The sequence below is a fragment of the Alosa pseudoharengus genome, unplaced genomic scaffold (assembly GCF_046254945.1).
Source record: "Alosa pseudoharengus isolate Yale_2024_CS ecotype anadromous, Long Island Sound unplaced genomic scaffold, YU_APseudo_1.1 YU_APseudo_1.1_scf_8, whole genome shotgun sequence".
NCBI classification, from domain to species: Eukaryota; Metazoa; Chordata; class Actinopteri; order Clupeiformes; family Clupeidae; genus Alosa; species Alosa pseudoharengus.
This window is the reverse complement of record NW_027468870.1, coordinates 33,446,757-33,469,007: the sequence shown is the minus strand read 5'-3', so window position 1 is coordinate 33,469,007 and position 22,251 is coordinate 33,446,757. Positions and strand designations below refer to the sequence as shown.

At 44.5% G+C, this 22,251-nt stretch overlaps 1 protein-coding gene across 1 annotated transcript in view; it reads left to right on the top strand.

Moving 5' to 3' along the window:
- Positions 1-15,104, top strand: part of tspoap1 (TSPO associated protein 1) — an 82,319-nt gene extending 67,215 nt beyond the window's left edge. Inside the window, exons 22-28 of the mRNA XM_076273590.1 lie at positions 2,569-2,638; positions 4,197-4,339; positions 4,760-4,928; positions 7,888-7,991; positions 10,482-10,553; positions 11,088-11,216; positions 12,344-15,104. Of these exons, the coding sequence (XP_076129705.1) occupies positions 2,569-2,638; positions 4,197-4,339; positions 4,760-4,928; positions 7,888-7,991; positions 10,482-10,553; positions 11,088-11,216; positions 12,344-12,613 (957 nt within the window). The 3' untranslated portion in view covers positions 12,614-15,104. The remainder of the gene's footprint in view (positions 1-2,568; positions 2,639-4,196; positions 4,340-4,759; positions 4,929-7,887; positions 7,992-10,481; positions 10,554-11,087; positions 11,217-12,343) is intronic.
- Positions 15,105-22,251: the final 7,147 nt, after the last annotated feature.

Here is a 22,251-nt window from a genome sequence, read left to right as displayed (position 1 = left end):
ATTGTACCACTCGTAGGTCATCAAAATCCAGGTTTTTCGTGAGGGAGGATTTTTTGAGAGCTGTGTCTCCTCATTAGAAAGTCTCTGCTTCAAGTGCAATTACCATGCCTCAAGCAATAGATAGCTTCATGCACACTGACCACAGGAACAGCTTGTCTGGCTAGGTCATGGTAAATTAACAATGTTGGCACAAGACCTAATGACAATTAGCTCAGTAAAATAATGAAGATACTGAAGGCCACTTGTGAATGTACCCGGCTACCACGCACCACTGATACCGCACACACACAAACACACACACACACATATGCATACTCAGACAGCAATACTGCTCTGACTCTTTCCCGCCTACTTTGTTTTCCTCTTATTTGTTCTTTTTGAGTCTTGCAGTTTTAATTTTCTCTTTGTTCTCTTTCTCTGCACTCTTGCACGCCTTCTTGCCCACTCTTGGGTTTTGATGTGTTGAATCTTCGGTGGGGATGCCACACCTTCACCACCACTATTTTCACCACAAACAATAACTTCTCACCCCCCCACCCCCACACACACACACACACACACACACACACACTCATGCACAGCCCGAGGTGTGGGACAGCGATGAGGAGGTCCTGGAGCGCATCATAAAGCTCCCGCCGCAGGTCTACCACAGCAAGCACCTCTTCAGCATCCCTGAGCTCACCGAGGAGGAGGACAACACCATGGACGACGAGGCAGAGCCCATGCGACGGTCACCGGCGCGCCGCTCTGCGCCCACCCCGCACCCGCGAAGAGCCCACCATGCCCAAAGTGCCCGCCACGTCCGCACCCGGTCCCGCGCCCAGCCCCAGCCCCAGCCCCAGCCCCTTCAGTCCAGCCTGCGGGCGACCAGCCATCAGGGCCGTCGCTCGCAGCTCCACGTGCACTACGCCGACCAGTTGGCCACCGTCAGCTACCCCGAAGAGGAGGAGTACGCCGAGTCAGACAGCAGCCTGTACGACGGGCCCGACAGCCGCAAGATCTGGTCACGCCGGGCGACGGTCGCCGCGGCAGCTCCGGCTCCCACCCAGCGCTCGGCGCACCACAGCGGAGGAGGAGGAGGAGGAGGAGGAGGGGACCGGCTCCGCAGGGAGGCCATGATCCGCAACCAGATGACCTCGCACGTGGCCGAGACCGCGGCGGTGGCCGCCGGCCCTCCCCCGGGTGCGTCCGACGGGGCGTACCTGCTGAGCCGTACGGTGCACCGGGTGAAGTCGCCCACGGGCACCCGCCCGGAGATCGACGTGGAGTACGGCACGGACAACGACGACGAGACGGTGGCGCCGCCCTTTGACCCCGGCGAGGTGGTGGTAGACCAGATGAGCTCGGAGTGGTGGGTGGAAGGCGGACACCACGACTGCCATCGGCCCGTACCAGCCCCCCGGAGAGCCAATCCTGGGAAGATGGCTCTCCCGGCCCCTGGGCATCACACATGGGTGTGTTAACAAGCTTGACCCCCCACCCCCCTCCATGGATCCCCAGAGTTACGCCCCAGCCCCACAGTGACCCCACCCCACCCCAGCTCAGCTCAGGAAAAAGGGCTGGAACCTTTTGCGTCCTATTGAGTGTGTATCTGTGCAGCCATCCTTTTTCTTTTTCCTAGTTCTTAGTTTTACCCTAGGATCTAGAAGTATGTGAGCACTGCAGTTAGTTGGCCACATCTCCACTCTCTAAGGGCCATCTTGGTGAAAAGAGTAAGATCAAACAGTCTCACCTCTTGTCTGTCTCCACAAAACCTGCAGCCTCCTCACTAGGGAGCTCAATAGGCATGACCCACAGTGCCTAAAGTGTGCGCCAGTTCATATCTCTCAAAGGGCACATGCAAAAGGCTTTCAGCCAGTCCACGTCCATCCCGCTGTGGCTGTCTTTGGATGTGTCCGGCTGCCCTTCCCCCTCCCCATGTAGGCGCCTGGTCTCTGGTCTCTGGTCCCACGTCCTCCATAGCCCCGACCAACGACCGGCTAAGTGTGTGTCTTGTCTCTGACCGCTTTCCTCCTTCCCACCTCTGGCTGTTGTGTCCAGCTTTAGCAGCTGGGAGTCCCTGTGTTTTGCTCAGGCCGTAGCTCGTCCATGTGGTGTCCAGCTCCCTTCCTCTCCATGAGTAGCTGTGGACCTCTGCTTCATTTTCTCACTCTTCCTTCTGTGGTGCTTTTGGCCCAGTGATTTAATTGGAGAAAGTTGGTTGTTTTGAGATAATCTGAAAGACATGGTCTTGAAGCAGTTTGCAGAACTAGCTATGGACTCATTTTGTGTTGTTAATTGAATCACGTATTGTTTTAGGTTTGTTAGATTAGGTTAATAGATTGAAAGAGCCGTTGAAAGGTTAGCAAAAGGCTTTTAGTTGTAGCGTATATCTTCAGTCTCTGAAAACAACTCCAACTGTCCTTTTAAAACTGTGTGTGTGTGTGAGGTTATTTACTGCAGATTAGTGTGTGTGTGAGTGAATGAGGTTATTTACTGCAGATTAGTGTCTGTGTGTGGGGGGGTGGGGGGCTGAGTGTTTGAGCACTCGTAGTGCAGTTTGCCTAACCCTGACCCTTGTACCTCCAGGATGCCACAGGCAGAGACCAGTCATTGGCAGAGCCCCCGCTGTCCCGCTCTGAAGCCAGGCAGATGAAAGGTCAGTCTGTACATGGCACTTCTACTGTCCTCCCCCCATGCTCTTGTCCATCTCTCTCTCTCTCTCTCTACCAATCTCCCTCCTTCTCTCTTTCTCTGCATCCTCCTCTCTCTCTCTCTCTCTCTCTCTCTCTCTCTCTCTCTGCCTCCTCCTCTCTCTCTGTCTCACTCACTCACACTCATACTGTAATGTCCTGGGTATGAGATCTATGGAGGTGTTGCTGTCTGAGTCTTGGCAGTGCTCCCCCAGTCCAGAATGCCGTTGTCAGATTATCACTCACCACAGAGAGCGAGAGAGAGAGCTAGTAAGAGCGAGAGAGGGAGAGAAAGAGATAGTAAGAGAGAGAGAGCGAGCGAGTGGGGGAAGGGTCAGGTGAAGGGGGAGGGATGCTCAGCTGGGGTGGCTGCAGAGCTCAAAGCTAAGAACAGGCTTAACCCAAACTGGCTTGTCATGAGACAGGAGGAAGTGGCAACCATGAAAATAGTAACCCAGATTAGCCGCCAGCCAAACCAAGCCACTGCACCGGCGAACGCCCTTTTCTCACGCTGCACCGGCCAACTCTCCTCTTCTCTTGGTGTCCATGCTCTCTCAAACACTACACTACACTGCACTACACTACAACACCACCTATATCTGTATGCAGGAAAGCTAGGAGAGTAGCAATGTATATACACACACACACACACACACCAGGATGGCGTAGTTTGTTCTGTCCCTCCATCCTTGACTGTTGACCCAGTGCAGATGGACTGATCCTGCCTAATGAGATAGAAGGCGTCTCATTGGGAAAGCCAAAGTCAAGCAGAGACACTAATTGCCGCTGTTGTACATTTCAATGGAGCTCCATTACCTGCCCTCATCACTTCCTATCAAGCAACACCAGTGAGGCCCCTATGCCCAATCCAGCGCTTCCCCTACGCACATACAGACAGAGGGCATGTCTGATGTCCGTCATCTTTTGGGCCGATGTCCACTAGTCAAAGGGTCAAGAGTAATCAGGCCTGTAATCAGCCCGCTTCGCTTTACCCCTCAGTCCCCTCCCTTCTCTGGTCACTCATGCATGAGCCATTAACCGGACATGTAGTGTCATGTTGTATTACTACCTCTGTGTGATCATTAGAGAGAAGTTTCTCAAACATCAGAGATATTACTGATGTATACCTTGCAGATGTAGAAGTTGTCTTAAGATGCGAGCATGTGATGAATATGTTGGTGGATCGATCTCTTGCTCTCTCTCGCTCTCTCTCTCTCTCTCTCTCTCTCTCTCTCTCTCTCTCTCTCTCTCTCTCTCTCTCTCTCTCTCTCTCTCTCTTCCTCTCGCTCTCCCCCCTCAGGATCATGAGCGCACGTTCCTCAAGCGGCTCACATTGGCTTAGGCTCAGGGGGTTTAGCATGATTACCTCTCTTAGGGACACGCCTGGGCTGCGCCATTGCAAGCGCACGGGGGTGGCAAGGGGCGGGGGAAGTGGTCGTCAGCAGACACGTGAACACTGACACCGAGTGTGTGTGTGTGTGTGTGTGTGTGTGTACATGCATGCGTGTGTGTGTGTTCATTCAGAGGTCGAAGAGGCAGGGAGGCAGATCGGGGAGAACACAGTGAGGGTTTTCGTGGCCCTCTTCCCGTACGACCCCGTCAGCATGTCACCTAATCCTGACGCGGTAGAGGAGGAGCTTCCCTTCCGAGAGGGACAGATCATCAAGGTACTGGCCAAACACTGGCACACCAACACCACCTGACCTCCACTGACCCAAAGGGGGATACGTCCATATAGTGCAAAATATCATGAAAACGGTTATTCCTACTTCACATACCTAGTATAGTTCTCTTTCAGGGGATCATGCATTTGTGCTAGTTAAAAGCACTTGATTTTAATTCATAAGCCCCGTTGTCCATGCGCAGTTGCCAATTATTGTATATATTGTGAGGTATAAGCGCATTTATATTGTATACACTAGGTTTGATTTCATACAAAACGTCTTCAATTAGTATATAGTGTATGAAGAGTAATGAAATTATTGTTGTGTAATTGCTGTAATGACGGGATGCTTTCTCATGTAGTAACAACACCCCCTACACACACACACACACACACACACACACACAACTCTGTCCTGTCATAGGTGTATGGGGACAAAGATGCGGATGGCTTCTTCCGCGGCGAGTGTAATGGTCGGATGGGCTACGTCCCGTGCAACATGGTATCCGAGATCCAGGTGGACGACATGGAGACACGCGACCAGCTGCTGGCCCAGGGCTTCCTCACCACCGAGGCATCAATGGATAAGATAGGTAGGCCGAGCTGTCAATCATCCCCTTAAGCCCGACCCTTTCCTTTTCCAATCAGCATTAGCCTCCAATAAGAGAAAAGCTCTCCTACAAGCTACAAGCCATTGGCCATCTCACCACACTCCTACTAGCTGATTCCAGATCAACTGTTCCTAATTCTTCTGAGAATAATACTCAATGGTATATCGTGTAGGAGCAGCTGTTAAAGGAATAACACACCAGCATGCTTGTACTGTTTCATGTTGTGTTGATCTCATTGATGTTGGCTGTGTTAAATGGCATTGCCATCTGTGCATTGATTTGTGTAATGTTTCCACCATTTGCTCTGGACATCACTATTGGTTGTTCTGAAGATCATGCGATGGCTTTTGTTCAACGTATTTGCTGCTGTTGTCCATTCCTCACATTCAATTTCTTCCAACTGTTATCTGCATTGTCAAACATGTGCATCAGACAGCGAGTAGGAATGAAACCATGACAAAAGTTTAAGTATTAGGACATTTTCTCTAATGTCAACTTTTGTAATCTGTAAGTGATCGTTTTGTGTAGATGTGCAGCTGTAATGTTCCGGCAGATGTTTGCAGTTGCACAACTGTCAACATCTGTCTCAAGCTACTCCATTTCCTCCACAGTTCTGAAGTCAACCAGCCGCTGAGAGTATAGAGAGTATTCTTTAGAGAGTATGTCATGTTGCCATGCCTTATTTAAATATGGTAAATTTAAATATGTATACCTAATGAGTTGACAGCACTTTCAATCTCGTTGCACCTTTGTAAAAAGTGGCAATGACAATAAAGACTATCTAATCTAATCTAATCTAATATAGAAAGATAGATGATTCTTGCCCTTTATGTCATGTGGCCTCTTCATGGAATACATGGGGGAAATTTACAATATGTATGTAGAGTGTAACCAGCTGAATACGTTTAGCTGTTAGAAATGGCTATTTGGCAGAGACTCAAAGCAGTGGGTTAAAATCATTTGGCACCATGAGGGTCGTCACCCCTTTCAGCCCGTTGGGATTAACATTTTGCAAGTCAACTGCCTGAAATGCCTTCTCTTTGAGTGAGAATTGCCACCCCTTGTGCCTGTGGTTTTTGCTGACAAACTGTGGCTTTGCAGGGAGGCCCTGGCCTGCTAGGCGTCCTGACCCAGTGGCCAAGCGGACGGCACACACTAGCCCGTGTCCTGTTTCTTCCTTTTCAGAAGGCTCTTGGCTCTGCAGACGTGTTTAACCACCTCTCCTTTTCACTCTGTCTCTCTGCCTCTTCCGCTGCTGGTTGGGCTCCTCTTTCTTGCTCTCTTTCTCTTTCTTTTTCTTTTCTTTTCTTGTTGTTTTTTTTTTTTTTTTTTTTTTTTTTCGTTTTGTTCTCTGTGCTATTCATTCAAGTCTGCTGTCCTGGTCTGCTTTTTTGCGTTGCTTATTTTCTGTTTACGATGTGTCTCCCCCAAAACAACAACCCCCCAAAAAAAACCCAATCCCTCCATAAGGCACCACTCGCTCACACGCACAGCTTCCACGCCGCCCTGTTCCACCGCCGAAACCTAGACGATCCAAGAAAGGTGTGTCTCGATGCTCGCCGTGTCTCTCCCTCTCTCTCCTTTTTTTCTTTCTTTCTTTCTTTCTTTCTCTCCCACTCCCTCTCTCTCTCGCCTGCCTCTGCTCTCGCTTTGTTGCAACCTTCTTTTGAGTTTTATTTTTGATGTGCTCTGCTTTTGCAAGATCTCCTTGTTACATAATCATCATGTCACTTAGCTTTAACATATTGCCCAGTGGTATATTGCAATATGGCATAGGGCCAGATAAATCATGGCCTGCACTCCCTCCATTTCACTGGCATACGTCATTGATAATATTTGTGCATGCTGGAGATCATGCTACTCATATTATTTCCCATTCAGCCTTCCCCATCATAGCTATAAACATTGATAAACACTTGTGATGGCGCAGCTGACGTTTGCCATACAGTCTTCCCCTTTGACCTCCATCCTGTCCCTGTTCTGTCCTTTGTTTCTGTGTGATTGGTTGGTGAGTCCCTAACCCCTCCCGTGATTGGCTGTGTCCTGTAGTGTATGTGTCTATCTATGTGTTTGTGTATGTGTCTGTACCTGGCCTGGGTGTGCTCGGCTGCAGTGAAGCTCTTTGAGCTCCTAGTGCTGAGACCCCGGGGCTGATGGCTAACATGCTTGTCTCTCCTGTCCAGTGGAATCGGCCGGAGTGTGGGATGACAGCTCTGTGGTTGACTCGTCCAGTCAAGGTTTGGCCACCCCCACCCCCCCTTTAACCCACCACCCCTCTGTTTGTCTCCATGGCCCCATCTGTATCCTGCCTGGTCTTCAGCATGGGCATGGGTGGAGTGTGGGGTTGGTGGGGATGGGGTTCTCTTCTGAGTGTTAACTGTTAACAGCATGTGTCAGGACTGTATGGCCTGTGTGTGTGTGTTTGTGTGTGTGTGTGTGTGTGTGTGTGTGGCATGCAGCATGTTTGTCCACAGAGAACTCTAACCTCGTTTACACTGTGTGGTCCATGTTCACCTGCAGGTCATTTCTTTCTTAGGAACCATCTGCTGAGTGAAGATCCATTCAAGTGAATTCTCATCTCATTAACCCAGTAAAACGCATGCATTTGTTAACCGTTAACTTTCTGTTTGGCCTTTTTTTGACCATCCTACTTTTTTTCAGATCCCTGCATGTTTACACTCTCACTTCTCTATGTGTGACTAAACTGATATTTGTATGTTTGCATGTATATACATGTATGTTGCAATGGGCAAACCATGTTCAGAGTATGGTACTTTTTTTTATATCATTTTGCGCTCAGTTTTGATGGCATATTTATAGTGGTTTAAACCCAAGCTGAGGGTTGGGAGGTGGATGAGGGAAACACTTTTGCTATTCATGTTACTTGTGCCTCCATGGACAGGGCTCTTAAATACTCTTGTCATTTCAATTCTTTCAACAGATCGGAGCCAATCAGGAGCTGCCACTGGCAACCCAGCACCACGTAGAATGGTGGCCATCTTTGACTATGATCCACGAGAAAGCTCTCCCAATACAGACATAGAGGTGAGGCCTCCACTACTGTATGTGTTTGCTTGGTGGTGACTTCCTCCTGTCACATTCACTCATTACATCTGTAATTCTCATATCAGGACATCAAGGACACAATTACATATGCATTACATTACATTTAGCAGACGCTTTTATCCAAAGAGCCTCACAGCAAGAGAATAATATTCAAGCTGCAGTGCAGAGGAGACCTTAGCTATGAATTAGCACTGCATCTGTCACTTGTGTTGTTAGAGGATAAGAGTGTTGACATTCTAAGCACTAGTCCCAGTGTGATAGGAGGAGAAGGCAGTAGAAGGAGGCGGTAGAGGAGAGGGAAGTGCATGGGAACTGTGTATTAGGTGTGTTAGGTTAGGCCAGGGGTCGGCAACCTTTTCTCTTGAAAGGGCCATTTTTTTTACCAGAAATAAAAAATAAATCTGTATGGGGCCGCAAATATATCGGAACCATTTAAAAGAAATCAGAAACCATCTTTATCTTTATCTTTATTAGCCTCAGGCATATGGCGTACTCACCATATGCTATATTGTACAGTATAATATGTTTACTAAATGTTAATGTGTTGGGACAGCTTGAAGCTTAAAGGTGCCATGTGTAAGAATTGAGGTATTAGCATGCTAAATTACTAGCCACAGCCCGACAGGTGTCATAATACCAGTTTCTGCCATGGGAGGCGGTATGCGGGCAACATAACCGCCAGCCAAACTGCAATACACGAATAACTCGCACGGCTTGTGGGCGTACTTGAACCAAAGAGTATACACCTGTCGGGCTGTGGCTAGTAATTTAGCATGCTAATTAAGGTTGATATCTCTGCTGTCATTTTTTTAATGACATCATCGCCCTTATTTCTTCTCATACTTTTGATGCGTGTAGCTCATTTTTTTGGATATTTTTACCTCAATTCTTACACATGGCACCTTTAAAGATGCCCTGCCACATGTATTTCATTACTTTGTGGTAATGTCTGAAGTTCTACCATGGAAAACATGCCTTGGTTACCTTGTTTCAAGCCATTCTAGCGTGATATTGAAAGCCTGCATGAAGACTCGGCTCGATTTGCGCCAGTTCTCATTAATATTCAACGAGCTAAGCTGCTTGACTCTGATTGGCTAATAGCTAGTAGGTTTCTTCCATAACATGACAGCCATTATCAACTAATTTTAGCTTCATGGCGTGAACTTAGCTTGGCTAGCATTATCCAAATGTGCATAAATAAAATCTGCTAGGCTAGCGAGTTCATTAAACCTGTAGGCTATAACATAGCACTTCCTTGAGTTGACAATTATGTTTTACTTACAGGCACTGGTCGTAGACTGCGATGGTAGCCTACTGCTCCAGGCTTCAACAGCAACCTTTTTGCAAAGCCTGTGGCATTGTTCCAAAAAATAAACTGAAGCCATTTGATCCTCAAGTCTGGGTTCTTGGGCAAAATGCATTGTTGAAGTTCTATTTGTGCATACTTAGCGCACAAGTCCGTTGACATTCAGCCATCCTTGCATAGGCCTACGAAAAACTGTCACAGAGCTAAACGAATTTTGTGGGCACGGTCTCAACTGGGCGAGCTCATTAATAGTAATCAGCTCATCAATTCCACGTCAATCTGAAGAGCTTTTGCAATTGGCCTAATTTCTCCGCTTATTTCTTTTCAGTGGCTAGAGCTGATAGAGGAGGTAGCTGTTCATTTTCACATTCACGACATAGCACAAACACATATGGACCTAACATGTTTAAAAAAAATACAAGTAAAAACGGTTGTGTGTGGCAGGGCAACTTTAACGACTATATGAAATTGTTAGAAATATTTGATAACTTCCATTTTTAGAGAAAGTCAGGGAGCCACTAGAGAGGAGCTAAAGGGCCGCAGGTTGCCTCTCCCTGGGTTAGTGGACATGTAGAGATTCCAGTGTATCCAGCATTGCATCACATTGTAGTTTATCAGTCATTTGACCTTAACAGAGACCAGGATGCCTGTGCCTCATCATTATTACCCTGCTCGGTGTAGACCTCTCTGTGCCTCATCATTATTACCCTGCTCGGTGTAGACCTCTCTGTGCCTCATCATTATTACCCTGCTCGGTGTAGACCTCTCTGTGCCTCATCATTATTACCCTGCTCGGTGTAGACCTCTCTGTGCCTCATCATTATTACCCTGCTCGGTGTAGACCTCTCTGTGCCTCATCATTATTACCCTGCTCGGTGTAGACCTCTCTGTGCCTCATCATTATTACCCTGCTCGGTGTAGACCTCTCTGTGCCTCATCATTATTACCCTGCTCGGTGTAGACCTCTCTGTGCCTCATCATTATTACCCTGCTCGGTGTAGACCTCTCTGTGCCTCATCATTATTACCCTGCTCGGTGTAGACCTCTCTGTGCCCCATCATTATTACCCTGCTCGGTGTAGACCTCTCTGTGCCTCATCATTATTACCCTGCTCGGTGTAGACCTCTCTGTGTCTCATCTCTCTTTCCTCTCCCCCTCCTCAGGCGGAGTTGACCTTCAGTGCTGGGGACATCATCTATGTGTTTGGTGACATGGATGCCGATGGCTTCTTCTATGTGAGTGGGTGTACAGGGGAACAGTTCTGTTTTTCTCTCATTTCTCTGCGGTTTCAGAACCTACACCTCAGTTTTTGTCAGATGAGGAAATGTCAAGTCATTTTCCCGTCATGATTGAAAACCACACAACCAGTTCTACCTCAAGCAGGTTTTGCTTGAAAAAAGGGCATGTGTAGGCTTCTGTGCTGTTGGGGTTATAGATGTGTTGATTTCGGTGTGGATCACTGCAGGAATTAGTACCGATGTTAGTCAGTGCGGTTTTGCCAATAAAAGTGGTCATGTTAATAGTGAGCATGTTGAAGTATTAGTCTCCCAGGCTTCCTGTCATGTACATTTTAATTACACATAAACATGTAAAACCTGCAAATAAGTAACCCTTTGAGATCATTTGCACTGATAGTGGTAGATTGAGGTGGTTTGGATACAGTTGCCAGGTGTAATTGGGTTCACAGCTGAATGGATGGCTAGAACAGGGTTGACATGCCGTATGGTCTGAGGGTTGACCTGACTGGACGTCTGTTTGGGAAACCACAGGGAGACCTGAACGGACACAAAGGCCTGGTCCCGTCCAACTTCCTCCAGCCCTTCCCCGAGACCACAGATGAGTTGGGTGGGGCTGCAGCGATGGACCACCTTGTAGTGATGGACGCTAGGAGAGACCCGGTGAGCTCAAAACGCTGCGACAGCGTCCCTACAATGTTGCATTCTTACAAATGTCTGTCGCTACATAGCACCTATCATCACTGTTCACTGTCATTTCCTGTATTGCCTTTGTCCTATGTCTGTTGAAGAGTTTGTTGAGTTTTGCATGCTTTTGGTTTTACAATACTGTTTTTTTTCATCCTCCCCTTACTTCCTGCATGACCCAATGCAGAGATACAGGCGAAGTGTGCACAAGCGTAAAGCGTAAGTGTTTATTCTGGACGAGTAATGACCCCCCCACTCCTCATAGCCTCCTCTTACCTTGTAGCCTAGCCTTACCTTGTATCCCAGTCTCCTGCCATTAACAAGATCCCAACGTTAATATTGTAGCCCTCTAAAAACAGGCCCTTACCATAACAGGCCCTTAATTTGTCTGTCTTTTGAACCAACTGCAGGCATCATTATTTGTGAACACCTTGACGTTTAATTAGCACCCCAACCCTACCCCACCCAACCTGCACTAGTTGGCCAAAGACATGTTTGCTGTAATAGCTGAAGGCAGTAATAGCTTACATCCTTTTTGAGCAACATCACATCAGGAAGTGCTTTGATCATTAACAGTAACATTGCTATGATTCTTAACGCAGGAAGTTGACAGACATGCTTATTTATTAATAGGCTACAATGGCACTACTTTGAGCATGAAGTTGAGAAGTTAGTTAATCTGGTACTGACAATATTTGATGCATGCTATTCATTAAAATGATCAGTTCCTGATTTATTATTGATCATGAATTGGAATATAGTTCATGGTCCTATGTGGTCACAAGTATTGGAAAGTAATACAATGACAGATGAGATAAATCTGTATTTAGTGCACAGGTATCTTAGTGCTAATGTCAGCACTCATGGAATCCCCCTCTTCAAACTGCTAAACCACAACCCAGTCGGGGGGGGTTTAGGTCGTTGGTGGTAAGCAACATAACAAAGACCGCATGGATCAGCTTCTGCAGTTTGTGTTCACATCGGTAATCGGATGACTCACTGTCAGGATAGTGTGTTTCCACTACAAGTTTGTGTGAATGGCTAGTTTTACCTCCTGACTGATAGGGACACATGCTCTCGTTTGACCCCTGTCCCTTCCCCAGGTGAGGGAGGGCGTGCCCCAGGACCTGACGGGGGACATTGAACCAGACAGGACCAGGCTGCCTGAACCCGACCCCGACCCTGACCCAGAGCCCACCCTAGGACCACTCCCCGAGACACAGGCCAGCCCCAGCTGTGCCCCTACCCCGACCACAGCCTCCGACAACCCCCTGCTCACTGACCCGTCCTCCCCCTTGGGCAAAAAGAAGAAGGGCTTCTTCTCCAAAGGAAAGAAGCTATTTAAAAAGCTGGGATCCAGCAAGAAGGAGTGAGCGCTGTGACTGTTAAGGCTTTTTTGTTTGTTTCTATCCTCCCCATACAGGAAGCACTTTTTTATGTTGGTTAGTCTCAAATTAATCTTATTTAATTGTAATATGTATTATACTATAAGACTAGTTTCACTGTGGTAGGCTCTCCTAGATGGAGGTTTCCTAAGAATATATACCATACTGTAACACAATACTTGGGATAACATCTCCTTAAGAATCAGCTGCACCCTGCATGGCTCTAAAGTGTCTCATTATAAGACACTAGATTAAACAAGAGTAGTACACACTGGAAAGTTATTTGTTTAGGTGCAGCAATGGGCTTAAAACACTAGATTAACACTACAAACGCATCCTTTGTAGGTCCATTTTGAAGAGTCTGAATATAACAAAACGCAGTGCAGCATAAATGTCTGTTAACCTTTTCCTAAAGTGAATACGCTGCGGACCCAGTCAGAGCCATCTGTGGGTGTTAGACGCTAATGACATTATGCAGCTTATGCTCTAAGGAAGACAAAACTCATGGCTGTCTTCGCTGTCACAAGTAAATATTTATCTCACATTTTCACGCTTTTTCCTCTTTCTGACACAAGGGACCATAGGAAAATGGCCCATGCTCTCAGTAAAATGTAAACCCTAAAACAGTGTGTGCTTGGCCAGAATGATGGACGTGTGTTAGAGGAGACTGGTGAATGTTGCGTGAGCGTGAAAGCTCCACGCAAGTTATGTGAACAAGCTTGTGAGCGTGAGCGTGTGCCAGCGTGAGAAATTTGGCTTTGCCTGTTTTCACATGTTGTCTCGGAACTCGTACTTGAGTGGTTTCTTTTCTTTTTTTTGTGGTGCGGACAAGCGTTTTTGTGTTTGTTACGGTAAACTTGTGTGTGTGTGTGTGTGTGTGTGTGTGTGTGTGTGTGTGTGAATGTGAGTTTGCACTTATGAGACTTATGAGTGTGTATATGTGGGACGATGTTGCAGTGGTCTGCCTTGAGCCTGTCTTTTTTTGTTTGTGAAAAGATCTGTTACTTTTATTATTTTGCTTTACCTCCGTTTTAGGAGTGATCGAGTTATTTTTAAGTATTCTACACAAACTCATACTTATTCAATAACGCTAGGGGCTACACATTTGTCATACAAACAGTGAATGACAAAAACACACAGATGGTTATAGGACCATGGACTAAAGAAATGTGAGTGTAGCCAAACTGTTTGTTCATTGGCACCACCACTACAGTATGCAGTAATTGTTCTTTTTGGATTTTTTTTGTTTATTTGTTGTTGTTTATTTTTCTGTGTGTTTTATTATTACAGGGCTCATGTGAACTTCTCAGGTTTAACGTGTAGTTTATCAGCTTTGTATGTTAAGCTGTGGCTGTTTGAACCGCAGGATACGATTCTTGCCAAATCATTAGGTGCTTAGCATGTTACTATGACAAGTAGACACCTACCATCAAACACCAGCCAATAAGTGGGAGTGGGTAAAAGCACGACTGACTTCTGAGAATCAGCCAGACATGGGTGTTATCAGTAACTTTCAAAAATGTTTATTGTTACTGAAAGTTAAAATGACTGAACTTGAGAAACTCCTGCAATAGAACCTAAATGGAGGTCAAAATTGCCAAGGACCTTACCAACGCAGTCTTGGTTGAGCTTTGAGTAGAGGGAGAGTCAGAGGTCATCTGAAAACTTGCTGAATTGTACAGTCACTCGCAACATATCCCTCGATGGCCTTTAGTCAACCTGCACTTCCTTTGCTGCGCTGTAGGCAATAGTGTTAACCATTAGTGATGCTACTGCAAGCTTCAGGAACGCACAGACCTGGTCTGCCCACTACCCATAGCCCTCGCCAGTCCAGCTCTGCAGTTTAACTAGAACATGACCGCAGCAGCACTCTAGATTACCAGCTGTAATGTTTAGCCTTATAAGACGTTGTTTAGTCTTAATTTGTTGTTTACACTGTTGTACTTGTACTGACTGCATGCATAATGACTTTTATGCCCATGTTTGGCCTTATGGATTTATTTATATATTTATAGATTGACCAGGCATTTTGTTTTGCAGTGTTTTTTTTGTAGTATTTTTGAGGGTGTTAGTACATGCAGAGGAGGCCTAGTATGTTTAGATTGAAACTGCAGAAGGCCGGTCTGTATATAATGTACAGTGTTTTGGTCTCAATCAGTGTCACAGCTCTGACTTTGTGGTATGATATTTTTTTCATACAGCGAGAGACTTTATTCTTTTGTCCGTCCAAGCAAAGCTTGTTTCCATTTTTTTGTACATTGAGGTTTTTATTACCAATTCTTTTTTCGACGCTTGTAAATACAATTTTTTGTTGTTAATGTTCTCAGATTTGTCTTTTTTGCATGATACAGCAGTGTTTTGATTGAGGAGAAATAACATCCGTGGTTGGACTCCTGAGAGTCCTCAACTTGAAAGTGCAGAGATTGTTTTCATCTTTCAATATGGACCTTTTTACTAAAATAAAAGTCTATTTTCACATAAAATATCAGTGGTTGTGTGGCACAGTGAGTTTGTCCTGTAGTGTAGTATGGCGTATGTGTGTGTTTGTGTGTGTGTGTGTGTGCGTGACCTTCATCCTCATTATAGAAGACAACATGCTGCCAACTGATTTGATTCATAATGCATTTATTTCAGCAACGTCAGAAAATCCACATACACAGGTAGTTATATAATAACTAACTAAACCAAAACAAGCACAAAATAAATGTAAACATTTCTCATGCATCAGCATATCTTCATCCAGCCATGTAGAAAGAGTCCCTGCAGAGTTTCACATTGCGTGCACAGTTCACGTGGATCTGTGAGATGTGTAACACAGTGACTTGTGCACAGCATTCTGAAACAAAGCAGCTTCCCCTTTTCTTTCTCTCTCTCGATCTTTCTCTTTTTCTTCGTGTGTCTTTGTCCGTCGTGACTCTCCGTTGCCAACAGTACCCTCATCCATAAAGTAGGAAACACTACACTTTGGCCAGGGGTTTAGTAGTGCTTTCTACTTTATGGATGACTATACTGAACTTGCCAGGGTCCTCCTTCCTGGCCTTGTCTGTAGATCTCTCCTGAACCCCATACACACTCTGTAAATAATGCAATTCAAACTTCACACTGCAAACACATCAGCCCCACCCAAAACTATCAAAGATCAGTCAGTCATTAAACACTTTGCTTCAACTCATTAATACAATGTTATTAATGTGCAAACCTATAAACAATATATAGCACATTGACGACATGCCTAAAATTCAGAATTTCATTGGCAGTGAATGGAAAATAATAAATACAATGTCTGTTCCTACTTCAGAGAATACTTATATTGTATGAACAGATGCTGTTTTTTAACAGTGCAATCATTGTAAAAGTGGATTAAGATTTTCAGTTAAGTATTTGATAATGCCAATTAATAAAAAATAGCTAATAATGTAAAAAGACTTTGATATGATCCATTGTACATGAGTGAGGAAGCCATTTTGTTTTGCGTGAGTAAGCTGTTTCTTACAACTGAGCTCTTAAAAGAAAGTAAAAAAGTAATTAAAGTATTAAGAAACTATTTCTCCTCATCGACAAATGATTACAGATAAAAAAACATTTTACATGATTTGCTCAATGAAATTCTTTAAAGTAGTGACCAAGCACTCTAAAATGTCGCACTTTTGCAAGACTTCTTGTTACGAATGTTCATTCTTTGAATGGTAAAAATGGTTCTTCAAGTTCCTGCCTTAAACCTTGCCATAGTATCACAACATAATGCAACAAGTGCCTCAAATTCCAGCTGATTTGGCATAGTTCAAAAACAAAAACATCTTATCATATGTGTCCATTCACTTAAACAAAATTCACAAAATGAAAATGTACCACCTCTTAAAAAATATATAATAATGAATGAAGAATACGCCATGGATGCTGCATAACTCCTACCACACATCCAAACCTGATCGGAGGTGTCACAAATTCATTAGTTGCTCTTGTTCTTCTTTTAAAAAAAAAAAAAACTAAAATAAAAAAAATAAAGCGATGGTCTTGTCCTGTCCTGTGGTCTCACCAGTTGTCCTTGGCTCTAACAGAAATGGGGCCGTGAAGGAGAAGTTCTCCTATTTAACCCCGTCTTCCCCCACGTGGTCCACACCACAGGAAGAGGTCTAACAGTCGTAGTCTCATCCCCTCTCTTCTCACCAACATCTTACTGCTCGTACTCTTTCACTTGCTCTTTCAGATGCACTCCCCTGACTTCTTTGTCTCAGACACATAGATTAACATGCTGGAGTTTAAAAAAAAAAATACTAAGAACTCCAGAGGAGTATTGTTTCGATCAGAGTTTCTGTGTGCACAGTTGTGATACTATTTCACTATGTTCAACCACTGAGACCAAGCAGGCCCATTTCAGCAACTCTCCTTCAATTTGCAACCTTTTGTCTTAGATACTGAGAAGAATGAATGCTCCGATTATCATTATTTTTGTCAGGTTGAATTATTTCTCTCCCAGGTATTTATCCACTCTCCTGATGTCCTGCATAAAATTCCCTTATTAACATGTCCTCCCTCTAACTCCACACCCAAATTGCATCCTATCTGAACTTATTGACCTGTATTGCTTTGCCGTCCCCAAGATCACATGACCAAGCATCTCCATTTCCCAATGTACAATATTGAGGATAGTTGCAGCACAACGGCTGTAAAAGTACTGCAGACGTGCACTTGTGTGGGGCATTATTGCTTCTGTGTGGACTGAGCAGTGAGGTGGTAAGTAAACAAGGAAGAGGGCAGTAACTGGTAAGGCCTTGAGGTCCTATATTCAGAGGGTCCTTCTATATGTGCAAAATCCATGTACCTGACAAATTAATAAAACTGCAAGGAGTTATTTGAACTGATAATGCCTTTGTTGGTAGTCAACAGCACACAGCTTATTTCCTGTGTGTGTGGTTGACAGGAGTGCTTCAGATTGAACTCAATGTTCTTTTTTCATAAATTAGCATTTTTCTTTTTTTGTCTCTTTTACTTGTTCCTTTTCAGGCCATAACAGTGTCTTCCTGGAACATTCATTCCTAGCCATGCTGATGTGTTGAAACCATTCCCATCATTTGCAGATAAGGTACTGACTACAGGTAAGGTGCTAAAAACATGCCTTCAGATATTTCCCAGCTTGGATCTGCACTGTCCCTATCAGTCAATGTCTCGCCATGTACCGATGACCTCTTGTATGTACTGTACTGTAGATACCCGATGGCTCCGTTAGAGACAGAGCTAGAGGAGAACGCTGTCTTTTTAGCCACAGGCCGCAAAGGGAGCCATTTTCTCGCATTGTCACAGCAGAAAGAGAGTGGCGGAGGGAGAGGAAATGGGGGAAGGGTGCACCACAGCAGCTGAAAGTACACTGATCTGAGGAGAGTAGGGACTTCACACATCTCTTTTTTTCCCTCCCCAGGTTTGCTCAAGGACATCTGCCATAGAGGCACACTTACAGGAACTCTCACTATCGCAGTGACAGTGCAGTGTCTGCCATCTTGTTCATTTACGCAGGTTCCACACTGTTGCTAATGCACTTAATTCATTCATTATAAGAATGTTATGCACTCAAAAGTCATTCTAATAATATGAAACACTTCAAATGTCTTTCAATTAATGCTGAACGATATCTTGCATCATATTCTCACAGGTAGGTTTTTTTCACGTGTTGCAGGGGCCACGTTGTTATTTGAATACACAGCAAAGTTTCAATTCCCCATCAAGTGTGTGAACGCTCGAAACATCAGCCAACGCGTGAGTGCCCGTAACCATGAGAACGTGTGAGTGACAGCACAGGACAGTAGGAGGGGCCTGCGGTGTGGGAGGTTATCTGAGCGTGCTGAGAGAGAGAGAAAGGGGGGAAAAAGGTGCGGTGAACAAGTGTGCCATGGACTGAGGGCTGCTAAGGTTTCAGTATTACTCGCCATGCCGCTCCTACTCTCCACCCACGAGGCTGGGGCCTCCGCCTGGTTCAGATATGCGTAGTGTCAGTTAAGGCACAGAGCCTGGTGGAAAATGAGTGACCCCTAACTGGCAGGTTACACATAGGCTACAACAGGCAAATACTAGGTGCCGTCCCCCCGCTGTGTAGAAACAGAAATGCTGATTATCAAGAGTTGTTATTGCAAGATTTCTTTCCTCAAATACGGGAAGACCAGAGGGTTTATGTTCAAAACATCATGTAGTGTTTATAGCTTGGCCTTTTGCTTTAGAAAGGCACGTACAGGATGAGGCCCTGGTGTAGTGTAGTGGGCCCACAGCAGAGGACTCATAACAGCACGAGAGTACAGAGGTTAAAAACAATTATTCCAGTTCACATGAGACAGAATTATGAACTCGAGTGAAAAGAGAAGGAGTCACAGAAAGTGTACCCCAGGTTAGAGACCTGTGTGGCGTTTTAGGCCACTACTCAGTGAAACAGTATGTAGATCCTACAAAAATCACACTTTCCTATGTTTGTGTTTACTTGCAGAGGTTTGTATGCCTTTGAAGAGATGGTCTATGACTGAAAGCTAGAATAAATTAAAAGATATTTTTGCACAGATCTAAGTGTGCGGATTTTTCATCCTGTGCTTGCCTGTTGACCTTAAATTCCAGCACCTCAACCACCAGATGATCGGTGTTTTTTGTCTCTAGAGGTTTGTGTGTAACATCACTGTAGCCTATGATGACTAGTACTTTTTTAAATCATTTTTAGGCTATAAAGGTGGTTTTACCTTTGCTTTTACAAGAGTTCTATCTAAAACTGGGCTCCAACTAGCTAATTGCATACAGTACATAAAACACTATCTGCAGAACTGTTGTCTTTGATAAATGCTAGCTAACTTTCTAACTGATGTATTTAGCTACATTGTGGTGTAAAAGCTGATCTTTCACTTTTGCGCGTTGTCTTTTACCCCATGCACACTACTACATAGTACTACTAAGCGTGTAGGCGGCTGGTGGGGACATCAAGTGTGTTTTATCATACACCAACAACATGAGACTGAGATCATTATAAACCCTATTATTGAAAGATTAAAAAAAAAGGCAAAAACCTTAAACTGTGAAAAAGCTTAAAATCCTTGATTAGATTAAAAAGAAATTTAAAATAATGATTGTCAGATAAATTATTCCTACGAAGCGTATCTCTTACAGGTATGCTGGTACTTAGATCCATTCCATTCACTGTCCCGGCTGTGTTGGACTCAAAAACCACATAACTGCAGTGTATGTCCATACTGCACTAAGGCCCACTGGTGATTAAATTAAATGGAGTTATTGTAATTTGCAAAAGGTTGAGCTTACTATGTATTGATCCATAGAGCGTAGACCTCAGTGAAGCCATAGTGTCTATCCAGATATACCTTATCTGGGCCGGCAGCCATTTCCCCTCCCAGCCTCTCTCTCTCTCTCTCTCACACACACACACACACACACACACACACACACACACACACACACACACAGAGCACACACAGAGCACACAAGTTTTAAACCTGTCTCTGTGTCAGATAGTGTGTGTCACAATGCCTAGCAAATGGAAACACCAGTGATAGACAGAAACAAGGTTTTCTCTTTCACACAGCTCAGTTGAAGAATATTATAATGTTCTGCTCTATAAGATATTGGATGTAAGTCATGTATGAAGAATTATGAGCAACACTTTGTGTGTGTGTGTGTGTGTACTCCTGTGGTGTGTGCTCCTGAGTATCTTCATTCCTACAAGAAATATTCTTCTTAGTCCCTAAAGTTGTAGCAAGTGCTCAACAAAAACACCTCAAAATCTCCCTAAAAATCCTTACCAGCAATGTGCAAGTAGAATGAATGAATATACATATCTGGCGTTACCACACATGAAATGGTCCAGTCAACAGACATGTCCAAATATGGACAAAACAGTCAGCCAATGAAAAGTACTCTTGCAGTCGTCAGTCGTGGCTATGAAGCGAACTTGCTGGCGAATGGCGGCAGTCTGAAAGCCTTTGGTGACATCAGGAAGGTGGGGCTTACAAAGCCCTGTGGTTAGGGACCTTCTGCACCAAGTCACATATAGAGCTGCTAGCCTAGTTTTGGTATTAGTCAGTTGAGGATGTGAGCATTTTCAGACTTAAATGGAAATGGCAAAAGAGAAGAAGCCGTTTGTGATCAACATCACACTTGGGTATTTTCAACTGGTGGTTGTGAACTACAGTTGGGGTGGTACATTTCCTCAGCATATGTACACATGACTGAAAAACAAAGACTATGTAACTTAGAAGACATGACAGTCACCAGTTAACCTCAGGAGGAACTGGAGATGGTGATGACACTCCAGACTTACCTCATGTGTGGAAGACCTGGGGAAGTCAGCCCCAGGGGTGTTTTAAAACAGGAAGGAGGAACACATACACAGATATAAATACAGAGGAACAGGCATGTGTCTCCTCTCAGAGTCAACGACCCATGAGAAATGCTCAACGGCCGTTTATTTCCCCAATAAGAAATAGGCAATAATGTCTAACACTCTAGATCGAAATGTCATTATCAAAGAGCAGTACGCAGACAATAACAAGTAGGTATTTTCTGTAGCTACGATGTAGGCCAAGCTTGTATGAGATAGGGCTTTCCTTTTCCTGTTTTGATGTCACTGTGAATGTCACTGTGAATACTGTGCTTAATGTAGGTTATTCTTCACTTCACTAACTTGATTTGAGTTGTAACTGCCAAGCCTACAGAGTAGGGTCACTATACTGTATGTGATCAAGGTAACCAGCATGTCTAACTCGGATAATATATTCCAAAATATTCCACTAACACAATTTGGAGATGCTATTCAATTTTATTTATGATTTAGGTAAATGTGATCTCCTAGACCCAGAATCTGCTAATTCTTCATTGAAAAGAGGAAAATATTTATTAGTCAGAAAATATGCTCTCAAACTTTATTTTATTCAACATGTTCAGTGTAGTCATACATAAAAGTTCAACTGCCTGTGGTTTGAGAGTGAGGAACTGAAAATGCAAGGTCTCCACTCACTGAATAGTATAGTATAAAATGGAATAAAATGCCCCAAAATATGCTTCACACCAATAGCATCTAAATATTGCCCTAGTGGGGAAAGACAGTGTGGTGGAGAATGGGTCTTTTACTGTATATCACTACATGCCTACACACTGATGCAGTCCATGACAGCAGGTGCTGCAGTTGCAGCCACACACATAACAAAATAGTACAAAACAACAGGACCGACGACATCTCTGACATACATGTGAACACAGGGCCTCTGTGTATGTGCTGCATGTTCTATGTTATCTATTATGGAATATTACACAAAAATAAGCAACGCACTATCTGTTATTCTGAAATTATTACAGGTCATATGTTCTTTCTGAGGTGGCACTATAGGTGGACAAGCCTATAACTGAAGGTGCTCCTCTGTATAGACAAAATGATGCAAAAGGCGAGTCTAGAACATTTTTGCTTGTCTTTTTTTAAAAATAGAAAAACAAAAAAAAACAACTTTCACAGAGCACAGGCTTTCATGCATTATGTCTCATTGTTTTTTTTGTGTTGTTTTTTGGTGGGTGGGTGTATTAAAGTGAATTTTTGTTGAAATGGCACCAGATATTCTTAGCATACACAGGATGTTTGTCTTGCTCCGAGGCCC